At 39.3% G+C, this 17,584-nt stretch overlaps 1 protein-coding gene across 1 annotated transcript in view; it reads left to right on the top strand.

Annotated features, from left to right (window-relative positions):
- Positions 1 to 14,344, top strand: part of LOC103897913 (pancreatic lipase-related protein 2) — a 17,231-nt gene extending 2,887 nt beyond the window's left edge. The window contains exons 3-12 of the mRNA XM_019471682.1: positions 2,024 to 2,149; positions 3,105 to 3,239; positions 4,211 to 4,319; positions 5,484 to 5,603; positions 5,693 to 5,815; positions 8,118 to 8,233; positions 9,774 to 9,903; positions 11,308 to 11,419; positions 13,231 to 13,395; positions 14,281 to 14,344. Of these exons, the coding sequence (XP_019327227.1) occupies positions 2,024 to 2,149; positions 3,105 to 3,239; positions 4,211 to 4,319; positions 5,484 to 5,603; positions 5,693 to 5,815; positions 8,118 to 8,233; positions 9,774 to 9,903; positions 11,308 to 11,419; positions 13,231 to 13,395; positions 14,281 to 14,344 (1,200 nt within the window). The remainder of the gene's footprint in view (positions 1 to 2,023; positions 2,150 to 3,104; positions 3,240 to 4,210; positions 4,320 to 5,483; positions 5,604 to 5,692; positions 5,816 to 8,117; positions 8,234 to 9,773; positions 9,904 to 11,307; positions 11,420 to 13,230; positions 13,396 to 14,280) is intronic.
- Positions 14,345 to 17,584: the final 3,240 nt, after the last annotated feature.

Below are 17,584 nucleotides of genomic sequence, written 5' to 3' on the forward strand. Positions count from 1 at the left end.
AAGGAAAAATTTCTTTACTGAAAGAGTGGTGAAACATTGGAACAGGCTGCCCACGGAAGGGGTGGGGGCCCCCTCCCTGGGGGGATTTAAAAGATGAGTAGATGAGGCACTTAGGGACATTGTTTAGTGGGCCTGGTGGTGTTGGGTTGACGGTTGGACTCGATGATCTTAGAGGTCTTTTCCAACCTCAATGATTCTATGATTCTATGATTCTAATGGCCCAAATTCAGTTTCAGCTTTAGCATTATAAAGCCAGAGGTAGGAAAGGCAATACAAAAGGAAAGCTCAGTTTTGGCTCCTGTGTGTCTCCAGCTTAAAACCATATTTCAGGCCCATACATATGACTCAGGGATGTGGTTCACACACATGATTACTAGGTCCTCCGAACTACATACGATTGGTCTCAGAGGCTCTGCTTATGTGGTGGCCAACACTGAGCCCTAAGAGCAGGTAAATAGTTAAGAGTGAAGATCAGAAGAGAAAGTATCCGTGTTCACCAGAGAGGAGAAGGAAAATAGGATGAAAAATTAAAGGAAAGCTTAGAAAGGAAAACAGGAAACTAAAGAAAAAAATAAAGGAGAGCATGAAATCATAAGTGGAAAAGAAGGAAACAACCAAAAAGAGAATGAAATGGTGATGGATAAAGAAAATAAACAAATATTAAACATTTTTTGGAAGAATGGGACTGAGGGAAAATGAAGACTAAAAAGCTAAAGAAAAAGACTTGGTAAGATATACCTTAGAGAGAGCTTGGAGGTTTCTCTTACAGAGAGTTGAACCAGGTTATCCCTCATGAAAACACACCAGGTAGAGAAGCATAGAGACAGCAGACTGGAGCTGTATGGAAGAAAAAAAGTAAAAAGGTGAGGTTATCTACATCTGCAAACTAGTGGCAGCGAGAGGAAGCTCTGGATTGTGACAGAGGGACGAATGGAAATAGCTAAAAGGAGCCTGCAGGACCTGTTTAGGATGGATCAAATGGGAATGTACTGAAAGACGCCAGCAGCGTGTCAGCCTTTTCCTCTGAAGATCAGCAAGTGCTGGGAAAAGCTCACAGCAGGATGCTCAAGGTGTTGGAGCTGTCTGGGCTGGGCTTATCCAGAGCATGAAGCAGTTTTGTGGAGCTATAGACTAGTCTGGTGAAAGAAGAGAAATGACCATCAGAGAGTGTGAATTTTACTTGGACAAAAAGCAAGAAAAATGAAGCAAATTAATATGAAAGGGGGGGGTAATTTGTTGCTGTTGTTGGCTTACATTACATGAAGAAGGCTTCATAGCTGTTTTATTTATATAGATGGCAGTCACAAACAGTGGAGGTGTTCCATAATTTCTCCTGTTTGAGTCACCTCAGAACAAGTCCAACATCTCTAGCTGAGAGGGCCTATCAGGTTTTAACTTTAGTCAGTCTTTCACTGAAGGTGAGGTGTGCTAATTAGTGCATGACATCCCCTTTTAAGCTTACGAAACCATTACAAAAAATGAGCCAAGTTTTGAAACAATCCAGTATTCAGAATTTCTTTAAAAGAAAATAATGCCTTTGTTCTCAATAAACCCCAAAATACCTACAGCCTCTGATGTTCTAAGCCTGGTGGGCTTTCTCATAAAATATAAATAAGCTTAGCGACGAAGGTCTTATCTTCAAAGAAAAAAGAAAGAAAAATAGGTATAGATTCAAAGTCAACCACATAATACCTTGCAGAAGATGTTATCTTTGTATTTCTATGGCCAAGTTTGATAAAATCTTCTATTTACATGGCATGTTGTACCAGTATATCTCAAGGCATTGTGCAAAGGATGCCAGTATCATTAGTTCAATTAACTAGAGGAAGTGAATAATTTGTTGAAAGGATTAATTGATATCCCCCAGCAAGGGAGTTTACAAGTGAGGAACAAGACACATCTCTTCAGAGTCCAGAACTCTGCCTTAACCATTGGGTTACTCTGCCCTGTATCAAAACGTACACTGGGATGGAGCAGTCACATCCTTGTTGTGTTGTTTGTCGGTTGGTTTTTTTTGACACAGAAAATTTCTGCTACAAATGTTTCAACTATCAAAACTTCGAATTTCCGAACGCACAGGAAAACTCGCTTCATTATACATGGCCATCTTGCTGGAGCAGACCTCCCCTGGATAACAAATACATGCAGGGTATGGTATGACTGTTTTCTGATAGTCATTTTACTTGTATTTGAAAGTGCAAATATCCACATCACCCCATTAACTGGCTTAAAATTCCCACATAAAATTTACACCTCTGTTCTCTTGTTAATTCAGGGAATATATGAGGGGAAAAACAACTCAGAATGAAGATCAGTTCCACATGACCACCTCCTTGTTCCTAGCTATGAGTATAGTGCACTTCAGCCTTCTGCTAAATGCCCTTTTGCTGCACTCACCTCCACAGGGAAAGCTATAATTAATTGATTTTTCAATTCCTTGCCAATAATAAAGGGGAAAAAAAAAGTCACTTTTCTCACCTCAGCAAAAGGTCAAAATAAACATTTCAGTTTGAGTGAGGCATTTGATCTAATAAAAACAAAATGCCTTGTTCAGCAGATTGGTTTTATTTTATTTAGGCACATTTCAAAAATGAAATTGTTTCAGAATGAAAAATCAGAATGTTCCATTTCCGGAAGTGTACAAATAGAATATTTTGGTTAAAATATATGAACTTTGGGGCTGAGCGATTCAAGCACATGAACACAAATTTGTGAATCCTTTTAGATGATCCAAGCGTATACATTTTGAAGAATAAAGCTTGGACAATAAAAAAGAAGTCACACTATCCTCTTTTTGTAACTGGGGTATGGTCATTAAGAGAAGTTGATACCCTAAAGCCAACCAAGGCATCTGGAATGGAAAACAGAACTGAAGCAAGCTTCTGTGTGTCTTTATACAGTGTTCAGATCACTGCCTCCACTCTGCCTCCTTGTGTTGATTCTTCAGTATTAGTAGGAATTAAGATACTGAAGATGTGTCTTTACCAGTCACACGAAGTGAGTCCCCGGCTATAACAAAACAAAATATTGTTTGCATATGCCCTGCTACAATTGTAATTCATGCCTGTTTGCTTCTGTTCTTCTGTTTTCACGTTTTCCACCAGTTCATGTTTCACACTGAAGACGTGAACTGCATTTTGACCGACTGGAGAGGTGGCTCTAGTGGTTTGTACACCGAAGCAGTTAACAACGTCCGCATTGTGGGGGCTGAGCTGGTATATCTGGTGAACCTTCTTGAGGTAAAAGTATCCGTGGAACGTGAAAGCCAGCGCATAGTCTGTATGGTAAAAGCTGCGTTCAGGGTGGCACCCTTAGGTTTGATGCAATAGAGTCAGGAAGTACAGAGGTACTCAGTAACACAGCTGAAAATGTCATAAAAAGTCTCTAATCCTGCACAAACAGAAATACCTACTTTAGTGTCAGACCACAGATAAGCATGTCCCTAAAGGCTTACAGGCCATAGTTTCTCAAAGTTTTGCTCATGACGGGCTTTTTATTGGGTAAGAATCAGATTGGAGACTGTCTAGCAAAACTGGCAGGGTGAAGAGTGGTAATAGAGGACCAATACGGTTAAAACATCCCTCTGTGGGTCACACACACTGCCTCCTGCAAGAACTGAATCACAGCACAGAGAAGCGACTCTCCTGCAGCCACCAATGTCAGGCTTCCCATGCAGAAGCTCAGCTGAGCCTGGCACACCAGCAGCGCTCCTGGCATGGTCCTACCCATCCTGCAGGACCTGTGGTGGAGCATCTCCATAGCAGGACGGCTACTTGATTCACACAGAGGGTATGCCACAGACAAAGGCACTGAAAACTCCTCCACCACAGATCGCTATCCTGACTGGACACACAGGTTCAGGGGTGAGGCAGTGGGGTCATTTGCCTTTTGGATAAACAACCAGTGCAAATGTAGGGGAGCTATATGCAGAAATTCCCTTTTCCTTCTTTTCTATCATAAGGACCAATTCCTGATAGAGATTACTCCCTTCCAGAGGCGTGATCTAAGAGATGGGATGAGTTTGGAACTGCTTCTCTTTAGGTACAGATCCCTGTACCTAAAGGGACAGTAACTTCCCACCCAAGACACTTCCTTCCATCGACCGCTGGTCTGGCCATGTCCTGGCACAGCATGGGGCCATGATGCTGTGCCACAGGCTTGTATCCCCCGCTTAACACGCTTGTTTTTTCCTTTCCATACATCTTCACAGAAAGAGTATGGCTACTCTCCTGCCAACATTCATTTCATCGGCCATAGTCTTGGAGCACATGCTGCAGGGGAGGCAGGGAGAAGGAAACCTGGCATTGGAAGAATAACAGGTACTGAAGCTACTTCAACTGATGAAACTTTATTTTCATGCAGCTTAAGAGAACTAAAGAATCACTGCTGCCTTATGAACACACAATACAGACTGCAATGTGCTGGTTTGTCATAATTAACAGTATACAGCTAGCAAGATGGCACACAAACGAAGCCATGTCCTATCATGTCATGCATTTCACATGTCAACATTCATAGCTCTGAGAAAGGCTCGACTGCAACAGATCAGAAAGGCTTAACTATCCTGACTGTGGCTAAATAGAGGTCACTTTTCACAGGTCACAACAAGTCCCAGGGAGCACTTGGTTATGATTTTTAATGATATAAAAGAACAGTAACAAAATTCTGTATTACCTGTGGAATAACAGACTTGTAAAACACTAGCAAATCATTGTCATATTTGGTCTTAAAAGCCCACTCTAACATGACTTTTCAGCAGTTCAAAAGATTGAAAATCTGAAACGAAAAATTAAAAACCCTGGATCTAGTATGTCAGGATGAGACAGTAAATAGCCATGGACACCCTGAAAAGGAAGAAAGCTGTTAGTCGCATAGCTACGCAGAGAGACACAGCATCATGACGCACTCACACATCACTTTTTTTAAAGGCTCACTATTTTCTCCTTTCGTTTCTCCTCCAGTCAGTTCTTTTCTCTGCATAGACATTGCTTTGACTAAGCTGTGTACACAGTAAGCAGTCACATAAGCAGTTCAGGGAAACTGGAATCAGAACTGTATTGCGTTAGCACCGAAGAGAGCTCACTGACACTGAAGTGAAGGGGTAACATTTTCAACCAAGCTCTTTTGGAAATAAAAATAGATTTTTTGACCAAATAAAAATTCTCAAACAAATCTACATGCTCAGAATAACATATCAAAATTTCATATTTTTCACTAACATGCAAAAAAACCCCAAACCTCTTCTTACCCCAAAAGTAAGCCAAGCACCCATCAGCATTTTACTGTGCTGCAAGGCATCCAGCCACCTTTCTATTAAAACCCTGCTTGTTTTGTTGGCTGTGGACCACAAAATGGATTTTTATATGTGGAGTAAAGGCAGAAATGTAATGACATACAGGCAAAATATAAAAGCAGCAAACTCCAAAAAAAGAAAAATCCATATAGTATTATTTACTTAATCAGACATATCTCCGTTTATTTAGGTTTGGATCCAGCTGGGCCCCTTTTCCAGTATACTCCCACAAGGGTTAGGCTGGATCCTTCAGATGCAAAATTTGTTGATATAATTCATACTCACGCTGGTCATCTTTTCTTTGACTTTGGTAAGTTTTCACGCAAAGGCTGGCACCAACACAGAGGTTGGCCACAGCATACCTGAGAGTGATCAGCCTCGATTCATTGTGCGTTTCAGCTCCAGGAATTCTTCAGACTTGTGGCCACCTGGATTTTTACCCAAATGGTGGGAAGAAGATGCCAGGATGCAAGCAGCTTCGTGTACCTCCTGCAACTCAGAATATCAATGACCTTATGAGAGGCAAATATATTTTAAAGAAGTAATACCTCATTATAAGTTACAGTTAGAAATAAAGGTTAGGGTAAGGTAAAGCCTTTTGAATGCATATATCATTTCTATAGCTCAGATTTGGAGTAGAGAGAGAATGCTTCAAAATGGAAGACTTAAAGCTGCCTGTGAAATACCCTCCAATTTTCTTTTATACTAACCAAGGCAAATTCCAGATGGAAACTTCAGTTAAATCATGCAGACTTGTTTGTCACAACCTTTATAAGAGCCTGCCACTGTGCTGACAGACTGACCTCAGTGGGAATTCCACACATGAAGGACCGGTAAAATTTCATTCAAGGATAATCCAAAAATGAGTATTTTAAAATTTGAGCTTCCCTTCTCCCTAGAAAGACATCGGTCCCCATATTACTGGGGTTAGACATACTCATCCACATACTGATCCACGACATTAACAGCTTTAGTGTCTTCAAAGGGAACAGCACAAAGTTAAAAATATAGAAGATGATAAAATGACTGTTCCATTGATAGCGCATGTTCTTCAAAGAAAGCTGGGCAGTTAATCAGAATTACCCTGGGATCCAGTACAATAGATCCCCAAAATCCTGTGTTCTGATCCTAACCTACAGAAATGAGACCATCTGTTATTCACAGCTAAATGTTTTGAAATCCCTACCGCTAGTTAAGTAAATGGCTTTCAAAAATGCTCTGTCTTAGAACTGGTTGGAGAACTTAGTAACAAAGAGGACTGAAAGCTGGCTATACACAAAGTCACTTGGAACCAAAATACTGTCTAATCGGACTGCATAAGAATGTCTGCATTTTCAGCAAAAAATTTAAATATTTTCCAGAGACATTTCACAAGGCTCTTTGCAATGTTTTGTGGTGAAGGAGAAGCTCAGCTCTACTGAACATGAGCAGATGGAGTTGGTTGTTCATGCAGCTCCTAAAAATAGAGACAGCCTTAACTCCTGCCTCTTGGTTAAACCTTACTTTGTGCATCTCTTCCGTTTGATAATATTTACATTTATGTAGTGCTTTTACGTATGAATTGCTTTAGAAATGCTATTTAGTAACTTCTTTCTACAGCTTTTGATGCAGTAGGGAGAGAAGTATTATGTTCCCATTGTATAGATGTTAAGTGAATTTGGCACTAGCACAAAGTAAGCCACCGTAAGAGCTGAGGTTTTTAAAGTTAAAAGCACAGACCCTTCTGAATTAGATTTAAAGAAAGAACTATAAAGAAAACATACTCAGGAAGCCTTGGTGATGCAGATTATTTTCAAGAAAAACAGACAAAAATAGTTTTCAGAGGGGTTTTGGTGTAGTTTTTTTTCCTTATGTAAAGAACAATGTGTGTCAACTGGTCAATACCAACTGGTCTGTCTTTAAGATGCTTAAATATTGGCAGTAGGTGAAATTCTGATTTCACTATAAACTGTGCCAGCTTGCAAACTCCAGTGCCTCCAAGACTTCACCCTGTGGTTAGGTGAGCCCACACACATGCTTAAGCAGAGCCCATTTTTATACAACCTAACTTTAGTATATTGTGCTTTGATAAAGGAGAGCCTTCAGAACCAATGAAGACAATACTTGTTACAAGGGATCTGTAAATATAACCCAAATAGCACTTTCTTCTTTCCTACACTGACTGCTTATAAATTTCACTCTGATGGGAAAACGTGCTTGTTTTAAATAATTCTGACAAAATCAAGGACACACTGCCAAACATCTTGCTTTTCAGAGCATTTCACAGAATCACCGCTGAAGCTAAAATAATTACTACAATTACCTTTAGTTCTAGAAATGAGTGGAAACTGTGGTTTTACAAAATGCCATGTTGTGATAATGGTAAGCAAATGAAAACTACTTCATAGTAACTACTATATGCTTTACAAACGCTGTAGCTATGAATTATTCCAATCTTTGAAATATCAAAGGGAAATTCTCCCAAATCCTCCTCGGTTCTCATGCTAAAGTAAAAGCAGTTAAGTACACATAGCAGGACTGGAGGCTGCACGAGGTCCAGCTTGGTGCATCTCCACCACTGTTAACTTCAGCATGAGCACAGGGACACGCAGATTAGAACCTAGATCTTCCCCATAGAAAAAAAAAAACAAGCCATAAGGACACTTTTTACTATAAAACCAAATAATTCACACTTTAAACATCTTTTAATTAGTACTTTTTTTTAATCTGAGACTTCACTGTATGTACAAATGCTTTTGAGGAAAAAAGACCCACAAATGTTGTTTTGGCATGGACTTTATGTTGATGTAGAGCTTTAATCTTTTTTACCTGGGCTTTTTCCCAGAATATAGATCTATTGGATGTGGACATAAAAGAAGTCTCCGGTATTATGCTGAGAGTATTATCACTCCCGATGGATTTGTTGGGTATCAGTGTGAAACATATCGAGCTTTTGTATTGGTAAGTACCAAGTACATATTTATCTGAGGGGTTATAGCCCTGCCCTTCTTCTCTTAGTAATTTCTGGGACAACTTCTACACTCTGGATCATGGGATACAGGGGGGGCTATGCAGACCCACTGACTACCCTCATCCAGACCATACCCAAAAACCAGGCAAAATGTAAAAGCAGCAAACTCCAAAAAAAAGATCCAGAAGAAAATAAGGCAGTAAATATAAACACCAAAAACAGTTACAAAGGGAGATATGAAGAGTTGAGTAAGAGGGCAAGTGGCTGGGTTCACCTTTTGCATAGGTCAGCAGCAAGGGACACTCAGTCTGGTTGAAGGAAGTCCATCTAAATCTCATGGAACTCATCATCAAGAGGACAGCCTCTGGCTTTCAGAAATGTTTAAACATCTGTATAAACAATAAACATCCACAGTATATGGGGCAGGGAGATATTTATACAGCACAGCATTGCTCACACCACCCCCAGGTGGCACAAGAAAGCAAGCAGCATAATGTCCTGGTGTTTCATGCCTGATATAACTGGGCTTTTAGTGGACCAATTCTGGCAATGCAGCTGCGGACTGGTCAAGAATGAAGACAAGTCTGAATTTATTTCCATCTACTCCCAGAAGGAATGATTACAATACTGTGGAAAATTTGTTAAGGTTTGTAACAATGTTGCCATGTAAATTGAAAGTTTGGTGTCATTCAGGACTTGAAAACCTGAACCCTGTGCAATTTAGTGATGCAAGGGAAATATTTTTTTCAATCTTGTAATAAACAAGTGATGATGATCATTTAGCCTTTTATTTTTCTAATGCCCAACTAGCCAAAGATCCACAAATACCTGTTCCTACAGAACATCCCAAATATCACAACTGAACTATCTAAATATAACAATGCTATTTTCTCCAGCTGCAATTAAATCAATTTCATTGAAAATATACATGCTTGTCTTTTTTTTTTTTATTTTAATGGACATCAAGGCCTTGATCTGAATGTTTGACCTGTTTAGGTAGATTAATTTCATTAAGGTTCTGCATGGGAATAAAGGCTGAAAAGCAGACAGAACACATTCCAAAGCGAGACCCCAAGCTTCAGTATTCCTAAACTTAAATATCTTTACCATATGAGTGAGATATCCAGCCAGACCTGCTTGCAAATATGGTTAGCTGCCCTATAATAATTAGCAGACAGATTTTCAATGGACCTTATGAAAGATGAATATGTTACCTATATTTTACAGATCAGGTAGTAAGGCACAACATGCATTAAGGTATTTACTTATGGTCTCTGCAAGAGCATAAGGAATTAGGCCAGCTTTTCAACCTGTTTCTCTCTGATTTTCAACCTGACGAAATAAGCTGACTGACCATCTCAGCTCCTTTTTTCACCACACTGATAAATACTGAAGATATGATATGAATTCGGAAGCAAGTACCTTTTCAGAAAAGCTGGGAAAAAGCTGAAATACCCTAATTTCTTGTACTTTAAGAAGTGGGATTAAAACTGATAACGTCTTGTAACACACATCATTATTTCCCCCCAGGGAGACTGCTTCCCATGTCCGAAGGAAGGATGCCCACTGATGGGTCATTGGGCTGATAAGTTTTCACATAAAACTGAAAAAGAACAGCAAAAGGTTTATCTAAACACAGGGCCCTCCTCTCCATATGCTCGTAAGTGCTTCTTTTGGGTGGTGAATTCTAAAGTGGCAATGAATTTTGTGTGAACAAATCTTTCTTACACTTCTACAGAGAGTTGCTGGAGTTAATGACTGGCACTTACTACAAAATCTAGAGTTTCAGGTGTGTTAGGCACATGTAGTACCAGCATTATCTGGGAAAGGCTGAGATGTTTATAGAAACAGATCAACTGATGCTGACCTCTGACCTAGAAACCCTGCTAAATTTTGTTAGTTAGATGATGGCTTCAAAAATTCTGTAAAGCTGAAGGTGGGAGGAATGTTGTGCTGAAAGTCCAAAATTTCAAGTCAAAAAAGTTACATTGTATTTATTGACAAAAATTTATAAAACTGGATCATTTCAGGATATTTTTGCAAAGCTTATCAAGTCAAAATGGCAGGGAGTAATAAGAAGTATAGTTTTAATTGTGAGTAATGTAGAAGCAGCCACAGAGCTGGGAAATAAGAAAATTTATAAATAAATTGTAATCCATCACAGGTGATGAACTTCAAGGGCAATAAATGAGAGAGGGTCTTTGAGGTCCTTATTCACTAGGCACTAAAATATGAAAGCAAAATTAAGAACAAAAAAATCTTATATCACGCCTCCATAAGAGCAAAAAGTAAAAAAATTAGAGTATAGAGAAACTAGCCATTTCTCAAATCTAAATGAATACATTAATTTCAACATTTACAAACTGTTGAGTTTATAGAAAGTATAGCCTGAAACCAAATATAACCTTATGAAGTGGGTGAAGAGATTCTCCTTTTAATAGCCCGAATTAAAGCCAGTACAAAAACTTCCCAAACCTTGGAAGGTTGCTTGAAATCAATATGTGCTATTGCGTCTGAGGCCCTGCTTCTGCCTTAGAAAGACATGCGAGATGACAGGATCTCCTGACAGCTGTTGGGCTGTGCACAGGTATAAGAAAAACCCTAAACACTCTGTATATCAGGATCATCCCGGGAAAGCTGCCGGTTTTGTTTAATATATCTTTAACAACCCAGCAGTCCAGTGAACCTCACTTCATAGTTGAGAGCTAACAGGCTACCCGTGAGACCCCACAGGTTGCTTACAAGTGTAAGAAATTACAAAATTAAAAGTGAGGCCAAGTGGAAGAGCAAGGTACGCTATTGGCCGTGGCAGATTAAATACTCAGCATAGCCAGTAGGTCAGCAAAGATTGCACCTGTGATTTAGGCCTCTGTCAAGGAAATTAGTACTACCAGAATCATGCAGAACTAACATTTGCCTTAATAAAGAGTGGCATTTTATTTGCTTACAAGCACATTTGTGCAATCCTTTTCTCTCCCTGAAAGATATTGAAACATATGAAAAGTTTTGCCATTAGGAAAGAAATCTCCTTACAACCATAATCTATTTCATTCTGCTTTCAAAGGCTGGCGAAAAGAGATACATGTCAGAATATCTGCAACAGAAACCATGAAGGGAAATATAGATGTAGCCTTGACTGGAACTAATGGTAACAGGAAAAAATATACAATTGACAAGTAAGTTTAACATAACTGTTGAAAAAATGGCTCTATCATTGTTATCATATTGAATTTATACACAGCTATTTTTACATGTCTCATCTTGTTCTATGTGATCTGTGATTTACACTGGTAGCAAAAGTAGCTGATAAGTTGTTGAAGTTCCCCATGCTACAGATTGTGGTAAAAATCTGCTTGCTGGTCTCTCCTGCTCTGTATTTTCTTTTCTTTTCTGAGGATGACGGTTAGCATAGCAAAGTGGGCAAGAGCAGAGAACTCTGTGGCTACTGCTGGACTCAAAGATCATTTGGTGATCTTCTCTGAGAATAAAAAGAGCTGCATGATGTACAGTCATTTAATCATTCCCTCCTCTAGGGAATATGTGAGTAAGGAAGTTGCAGCTTGCTTATGAACTGCGCTGGAGTCTGGGATTCCTGTCCACTCAGCCTGTTTTTTTCCAGTAAATGTGAATTTAAATCTCATAAACTGATCCTTGTCAAGAGCACAGTTTAAATATTGTAAAACCAGCCTCCTCTGTGTTTGAACATAGCCCTGTTACTGGTCTGTATTAGGAGTACCTTTGGTTGCAAATACACTACTGCAGCAATACACCTACAGGTAATTTCTATGTTAATGTCACACTGTAATGTGCATTCCGTTATAATGAACACTGATATCACAGAAGGCACAAACGTAAACTATAATTTTCAATTTTCTTCATGGTTGAAAGCAAACAGAAACAGAGAGAACTTTTTGACTTGGATTTATTTGAAGATAGATCTCATTTTCCAAAAATAACATCTAGAATAAACCCCATGGCAATACTGACAAAGGCTGGGCTGATTAATCTAGTGTTTTCATCCTGAAAGGCACAGAAATTTAAGCAACTAAGTCATCTACATACTTCTGTAGATCCCTCTGAGTAGCGATCTCCTCCTTAAGTACCAACAAGCCTATACATTGGGTTGATAGGCTGAAAGCCTGTAGTGGGATCCACAATAACCTTCCTATATAAGCAGGAATGGTGTTTCCTCTGCTTTCTCAAGTAAGGTTAATACAGAGACTTTGTGGCCTTCACCAATTTGCCTAGCTGGTATCTGCACCACAGACCAGCCAAAGGGGGAAAAAAGTGACATTTAGACCTCAGAACTTCCTCCAGGTACTCAGGATAAATCACGTTGGGAGAGATGAGGTAGCCTCAGCACCACCACAATAGCTTCAGGGAAGGCAAAAAATTGCAATACTGATTTGGAGGAAGAAATCAACCAAAATGTCAATGAGACATTCCTTCCTAATCCTTACAAAAAAGGTTAAATGAAAAGTGCATTTTATATATATATAGATATATTTGTGGGGGTTTTTTAATCTTCCCTCGAGTTTAGCTCTATTACAATGTTTGTCCAAAAAAGTATTTGGTGTATTTTATGTATGAAAAATCTAAGGTCCAAGGACATTATAAAAGACTTTACTACACGGCTTGAATGACTAGTCAGCAGAGAGGACAGAACTTGGTGTTTCTGGACCTGAGACATGATCCCCTACTGCCTGAGCTGAAAGCTTCAGATCTGTGTCAAGCTCTGCATCAAGAGCCCTGTGCGTTCCCCAAGGAACATATTCTCCAAGAACACGTTCTAAGCTAAAATTTTGCCTAACATCCCTGATTGGTAATTCTTGAAAAAAAAGTAATAAAATTATAATGATAGTATTCAAAGCTTCAATTCTCATAGCATCCCATAACTCATCTCCCTTTCTGCCTAAACTGTAGCTTTTTTTTTTTTCCTCATTTGGAAAGAACACAGAGCATCACTTCTATGCTTTTCTTTTGGCAGAGGAACTTTCAAACCAGGCAACACATACTTGAACTATATTGATACAGAAATTTCTGGGAACATTTCAAAAGTTGAGTTTCTCTGGAAAAAGCATCTAGGTCACGTACACAGAGGCTGCATGGGAGCTGAAGAAGTCACAATAATATCTGGGGAAAACGGAAATGTGTGAGTACACAATCTAATGGTGTTCCATTCTGTGGGTCTGGGGGGAAAAAGAACCAAACCAAACAAACAAAAAAACCCAGAAAAAAGTAAAAAATACCCAAAACACCTTTGCATGGTATCATGCCCCTTAAAGCAAGTGGGTTTAAGTACTGAAAATAAGAGCCTAATCCAAATTTCATGGCAGTACCCTGCTGTTTGTCTGACTAGTTACTCCTACCAGCTCAGCACTACAGCCAGACTTCTCCAAAGAACAGAGATATCAAATCTGAAATTCTGGGGGGGTGTAGCCCTGCACTTGTAAGAAAGATGATACAAGTTTTTCTCCTAAATTGCAGTTTCATGTGCCTACATCTCCATTAGCACATAGCACAGCACATCAGAAATAGCTCTGCACAGTGCAACAGTATACTTGCCCTGGGAGCATACTTTAGGCTGACCCCAACCTGATCCCATGGACTGGGCACCCACTGGCATCTGCAGTATATTAGGTATACTTCTGGAGCACAGCTCTCGGTTTAGTTTTAACCAAAATGAATCCAGCTGATGTGTCTTGACACCACTCTGTCACGTAAAACAAAGTGTGGTAAGTGGGGAAAATGGAGTGAGAGATTCCCTTCAAAAGCGCACTCCTGGTCCAAATTAAAATGCTAATGGAGTCTGAGCATAAAGGCAAACACGTCTTAAAATTTACTAATTAATCACTAACTAGTAATTCTTTAAAAAATCATTTGATAACATGCACTTTAGGTTCTCAGTCTACTAGAACTCATGCTTCGACCTAACATGAAATAAAAATAAGATTTATATTGATTATCTTGGGCCGCTGCTAAGAATACGTCCCATTATGCTGAAAAATATTTCCTTAAACTCTTCCTCCCTCTCCAGGTCTGTGTTCTGTGGCTGTGGAACCGTGCGGCCGAGCACGTGGCAAGCCCTGGCGCTTTGCTAAGGCTTGGCGAGGAATGCCATGGTTGTCCACTGTGGCAACCCTCACCACCTGGAAGAGGACACTTCTTCAGTCAGCAGCAAACTATTAACAAGGCTCCTTCAATAGATTATGAAAAATTTGCCCAGCCCACTACAAAAGCTCTATTTCCAAATTAATGTTGTCAGCTTTTATCCATACAGGGTGTTACACTTCTATGAATTCCAGTTACAATGACAGCTAACATGTATTTTACCAGTAACACAGACATGCGGTGCAATTAGATTTCAGAGTCAAGAGGGAAAATAGTAAAATAGGAAAAAAAAGTCCTAGCTAATTCCCCTTTGAAATACAATTAATTATTTTAGGAGGAGCATCCAAAAAGAAGCAACGAAAAAAAAGGGGGAAAAAAAAGAAAAAAGAAGGAAAGAAGGAAGGAAGATGAAAAAAAGAAAGAAGAAAGAAACAAAAGAAAAAAGAGAAAATAAAAAAAAGGGGGGGAAGAAGAAAAGAAAAAAGGAGCATGGACAGCCAAATTCTTTAACAGTGCCTACTTACTTGTTCAGGAAAAGGACACTTGTGTGCTTTCAGAAGCATCTGATTGCTTCTATGGCAGGAGTCCGAGGAATAATTTTAAATATAAAAATAATCAGAGTTTGAATGGCACTGCCTGACATGTCTTTCCTTCCTGAAGAATACATTTAAACAACATTTTAGCAGCACATCCAAAAGACTGCTTAGGAGCTGGGACTGCGTACCGAGTTGTACAGTAGACCTTGAGAAACTCTACCATCAAAGTTCACCATGTGTCAAGCAGGACAGATTAATGTACAGCAAAATATTTGATTGTTGCCTTTTTCCTGAGGAAGAACTCATTGATGGGCTCTATTCAGCTCTGCTGAACACGGGGTGAGCTGGGACTCTTTCTCTATAGCTGAAACAGGCATCTTCTTTATCAAAACTATGTTGCACTATTGAGGATCTTCAATTTTCTGGCAGCCTTTAAAGTAACTATTTTCTCTTTACTGGTGAAGTTGAATTTTCCACCTCTACCTTGCCTTTCTGAAGCCGCTGAAGTCAGGCCTGAGCTGCATTATTTGCATTACTATATAGCATTGCCGCCCCCCCCAGTTTGGCAGTATTTTGATTATACTGGATAACAAAAACAGACTACTAAGAGTTATCAGCATCAGCTAAAATAAGCTAAGATTGCTTCTGTTTCAATACAAGCTACCCACAAAAATCTTTTCGGTTTTTAATTGCCCACTGTGGTCTAAGACATACACCTAATTTTTAAATCTAATGTGAGGTTTATCACTTGGGTGCAGAAATCCTGTGCGTGAATCATGTTGGGCAACTCTGTTCTGTCCCATCCTAACAACTAGCTATTCCAGAATACTTCCAGTGAGGTTTACCAGAAGGTGTGAATAAGATGCGTTACACAAGGCTAAACGTGAGTGATGAACAGGTGTGTTTCAAAATATGCAGCAATAATTTTGAGATGTCAGAATCTAGTCACCTCCTATGAAGTTTGCCAGAGGAGCTTGCTTAGGAGGTTTGCAGCAAAGTTGACAAATCAGCTGTCGACCTTCTCAGGCTCACTGCTTCAGTACCCTTACCATCTCCACCCGCACGGAGTAGGATCCAGAAACCATCCTGAGCAGGGAACTCGTCCTCCTCTACCCCTTAGGGAAACTCCTTAGGCAAGACCCCCTGCTTGCGTAAGTAGGGACTCCCTTCTTCTGTGCTCCCCTGGAGAAGTACAAAACAACCCCCCAGGTACTTCTATGCAATTGGGAAATATCTGTAGCTAGTAATTACACCATCTTTAACATCCTTCATAATCAGGCATGGCTCTCTGCCCCAGAGTCACAAAAATAAAGGAGATTCAGGTAGGGAAAAGGGAAGACTTATTTTCCCTTTCTTACAGTCAGGAACTGAAGCAAAAGAAATGTAAATATTTTCCTCAGGGTTACGAAAAAGTGTGCAGCAGGGCCAGACACTGGCTTGCGTCATCAGATTTAATGACATGAGACAGCAGGGTGAGCAGCGCAATGTAGGCCATCGCTTCTCACAAGAAGGAAGCAATGTGCTGTTGAACTCAAGATTTCTATAAAGCCCGTCCCCTCCTGCCTCCATACTTGGCTGTGCCACTTTTGCAATTCTAAAAATTAATTTGATGTTTTTATGAATAATAAATCATATTCTTACTTTCAAAAACACAAACTTTCATTTTGTTTAATTTTAAGCTGTTGATTTCAACAGCATTCTGACAAAACATAACAGCTCATGTGGGCTGATGACTTCGGCTACAAATGTGGTCCAGCTGATTAGACCACTTAAAAATATGCATTTTCTCACCCAATCGGTCAGCTAAAAATAAAATATTGCATTCATTTCTTCCCCTTGCATTGTCCTGTTTTGCATTTTTGTCATATACTGTTTCTTGAGTTAATTTTCATTCTTTGGTATAGTAAACATCAACACTGCACTTCTCTGCTAATGCATCTATAGACAGAGCAAGAGAGATTTATTTTTATGAGCTAAAGGTGAAAAAAACCATTGACAGCAGCTCTGTGTTGCTGGTAGCAGATAGTCTTCCTCCTGTTTCCTTCTGTATTTAAAAATGAAAATTGTTACTTGTATGAAACCTTTGGATAGTATAACTTTGTATTAACGGAGCCAGTCCAAAAAAATGCAAGGGTTTGATATTTCACAAGACAATCTGCCTTTGACAAAGACCGGAACAGGTAATTCTTTCATACCTTCACAACAAGGTAAGCCAGCTTTTTAGAACAATTTAAACTGCATCTTTAAAACGTCAAGTGAGGTGCATCATTTGATATGTTTGGCTGTCATGTTGAAAGGTAGCTTTTCTTTTTTAATCAAATGTGCTTCATTGGTCTCGGGTTTTTAAGGACGTATTATGATTTGCATTCAGTCTTTTATGTTATTTAAATATTCTGCAACACTATGAGCGCTTCAGAATTACAATACAAATTTCATTTAATACTCCTTAAACATTTGTTCACTACAAAAATTACGCCAAAGGTAAATTACTAATAAAGCCATTAAAAAGCATTCGGCCTCAGTCCCTTTTCTCTCTCATGACACTCTTTTGGCAATGGGGTAAGGTAAAACAAACACACATAAAAACAAACCTCTTAAATCTTTTATAGAAGAAGGGAACAGCAATAATAAGTAATCCAAAATACTAACTCTCTGCTCCACTTACATCATCTGTATTTACTTTATATGTAACAT

This window comes from Aptenodytes forsteri, unplaced genomic scaffold, assembly GCF_000699145.1.
Source record: "Aptenodytes forsteri isolate BGI_AS27 unplaced genomic scaffold, ASM69914v1 Scaffold15, whole genome shotgun sequence".
Classification (NCBI taxonomy): Eukaryota; Metazoa; Chordata; class Aves; order Sphenisciformes; family Spheniscidae; genus Aptenodytes; species Aptenodytes forsteri.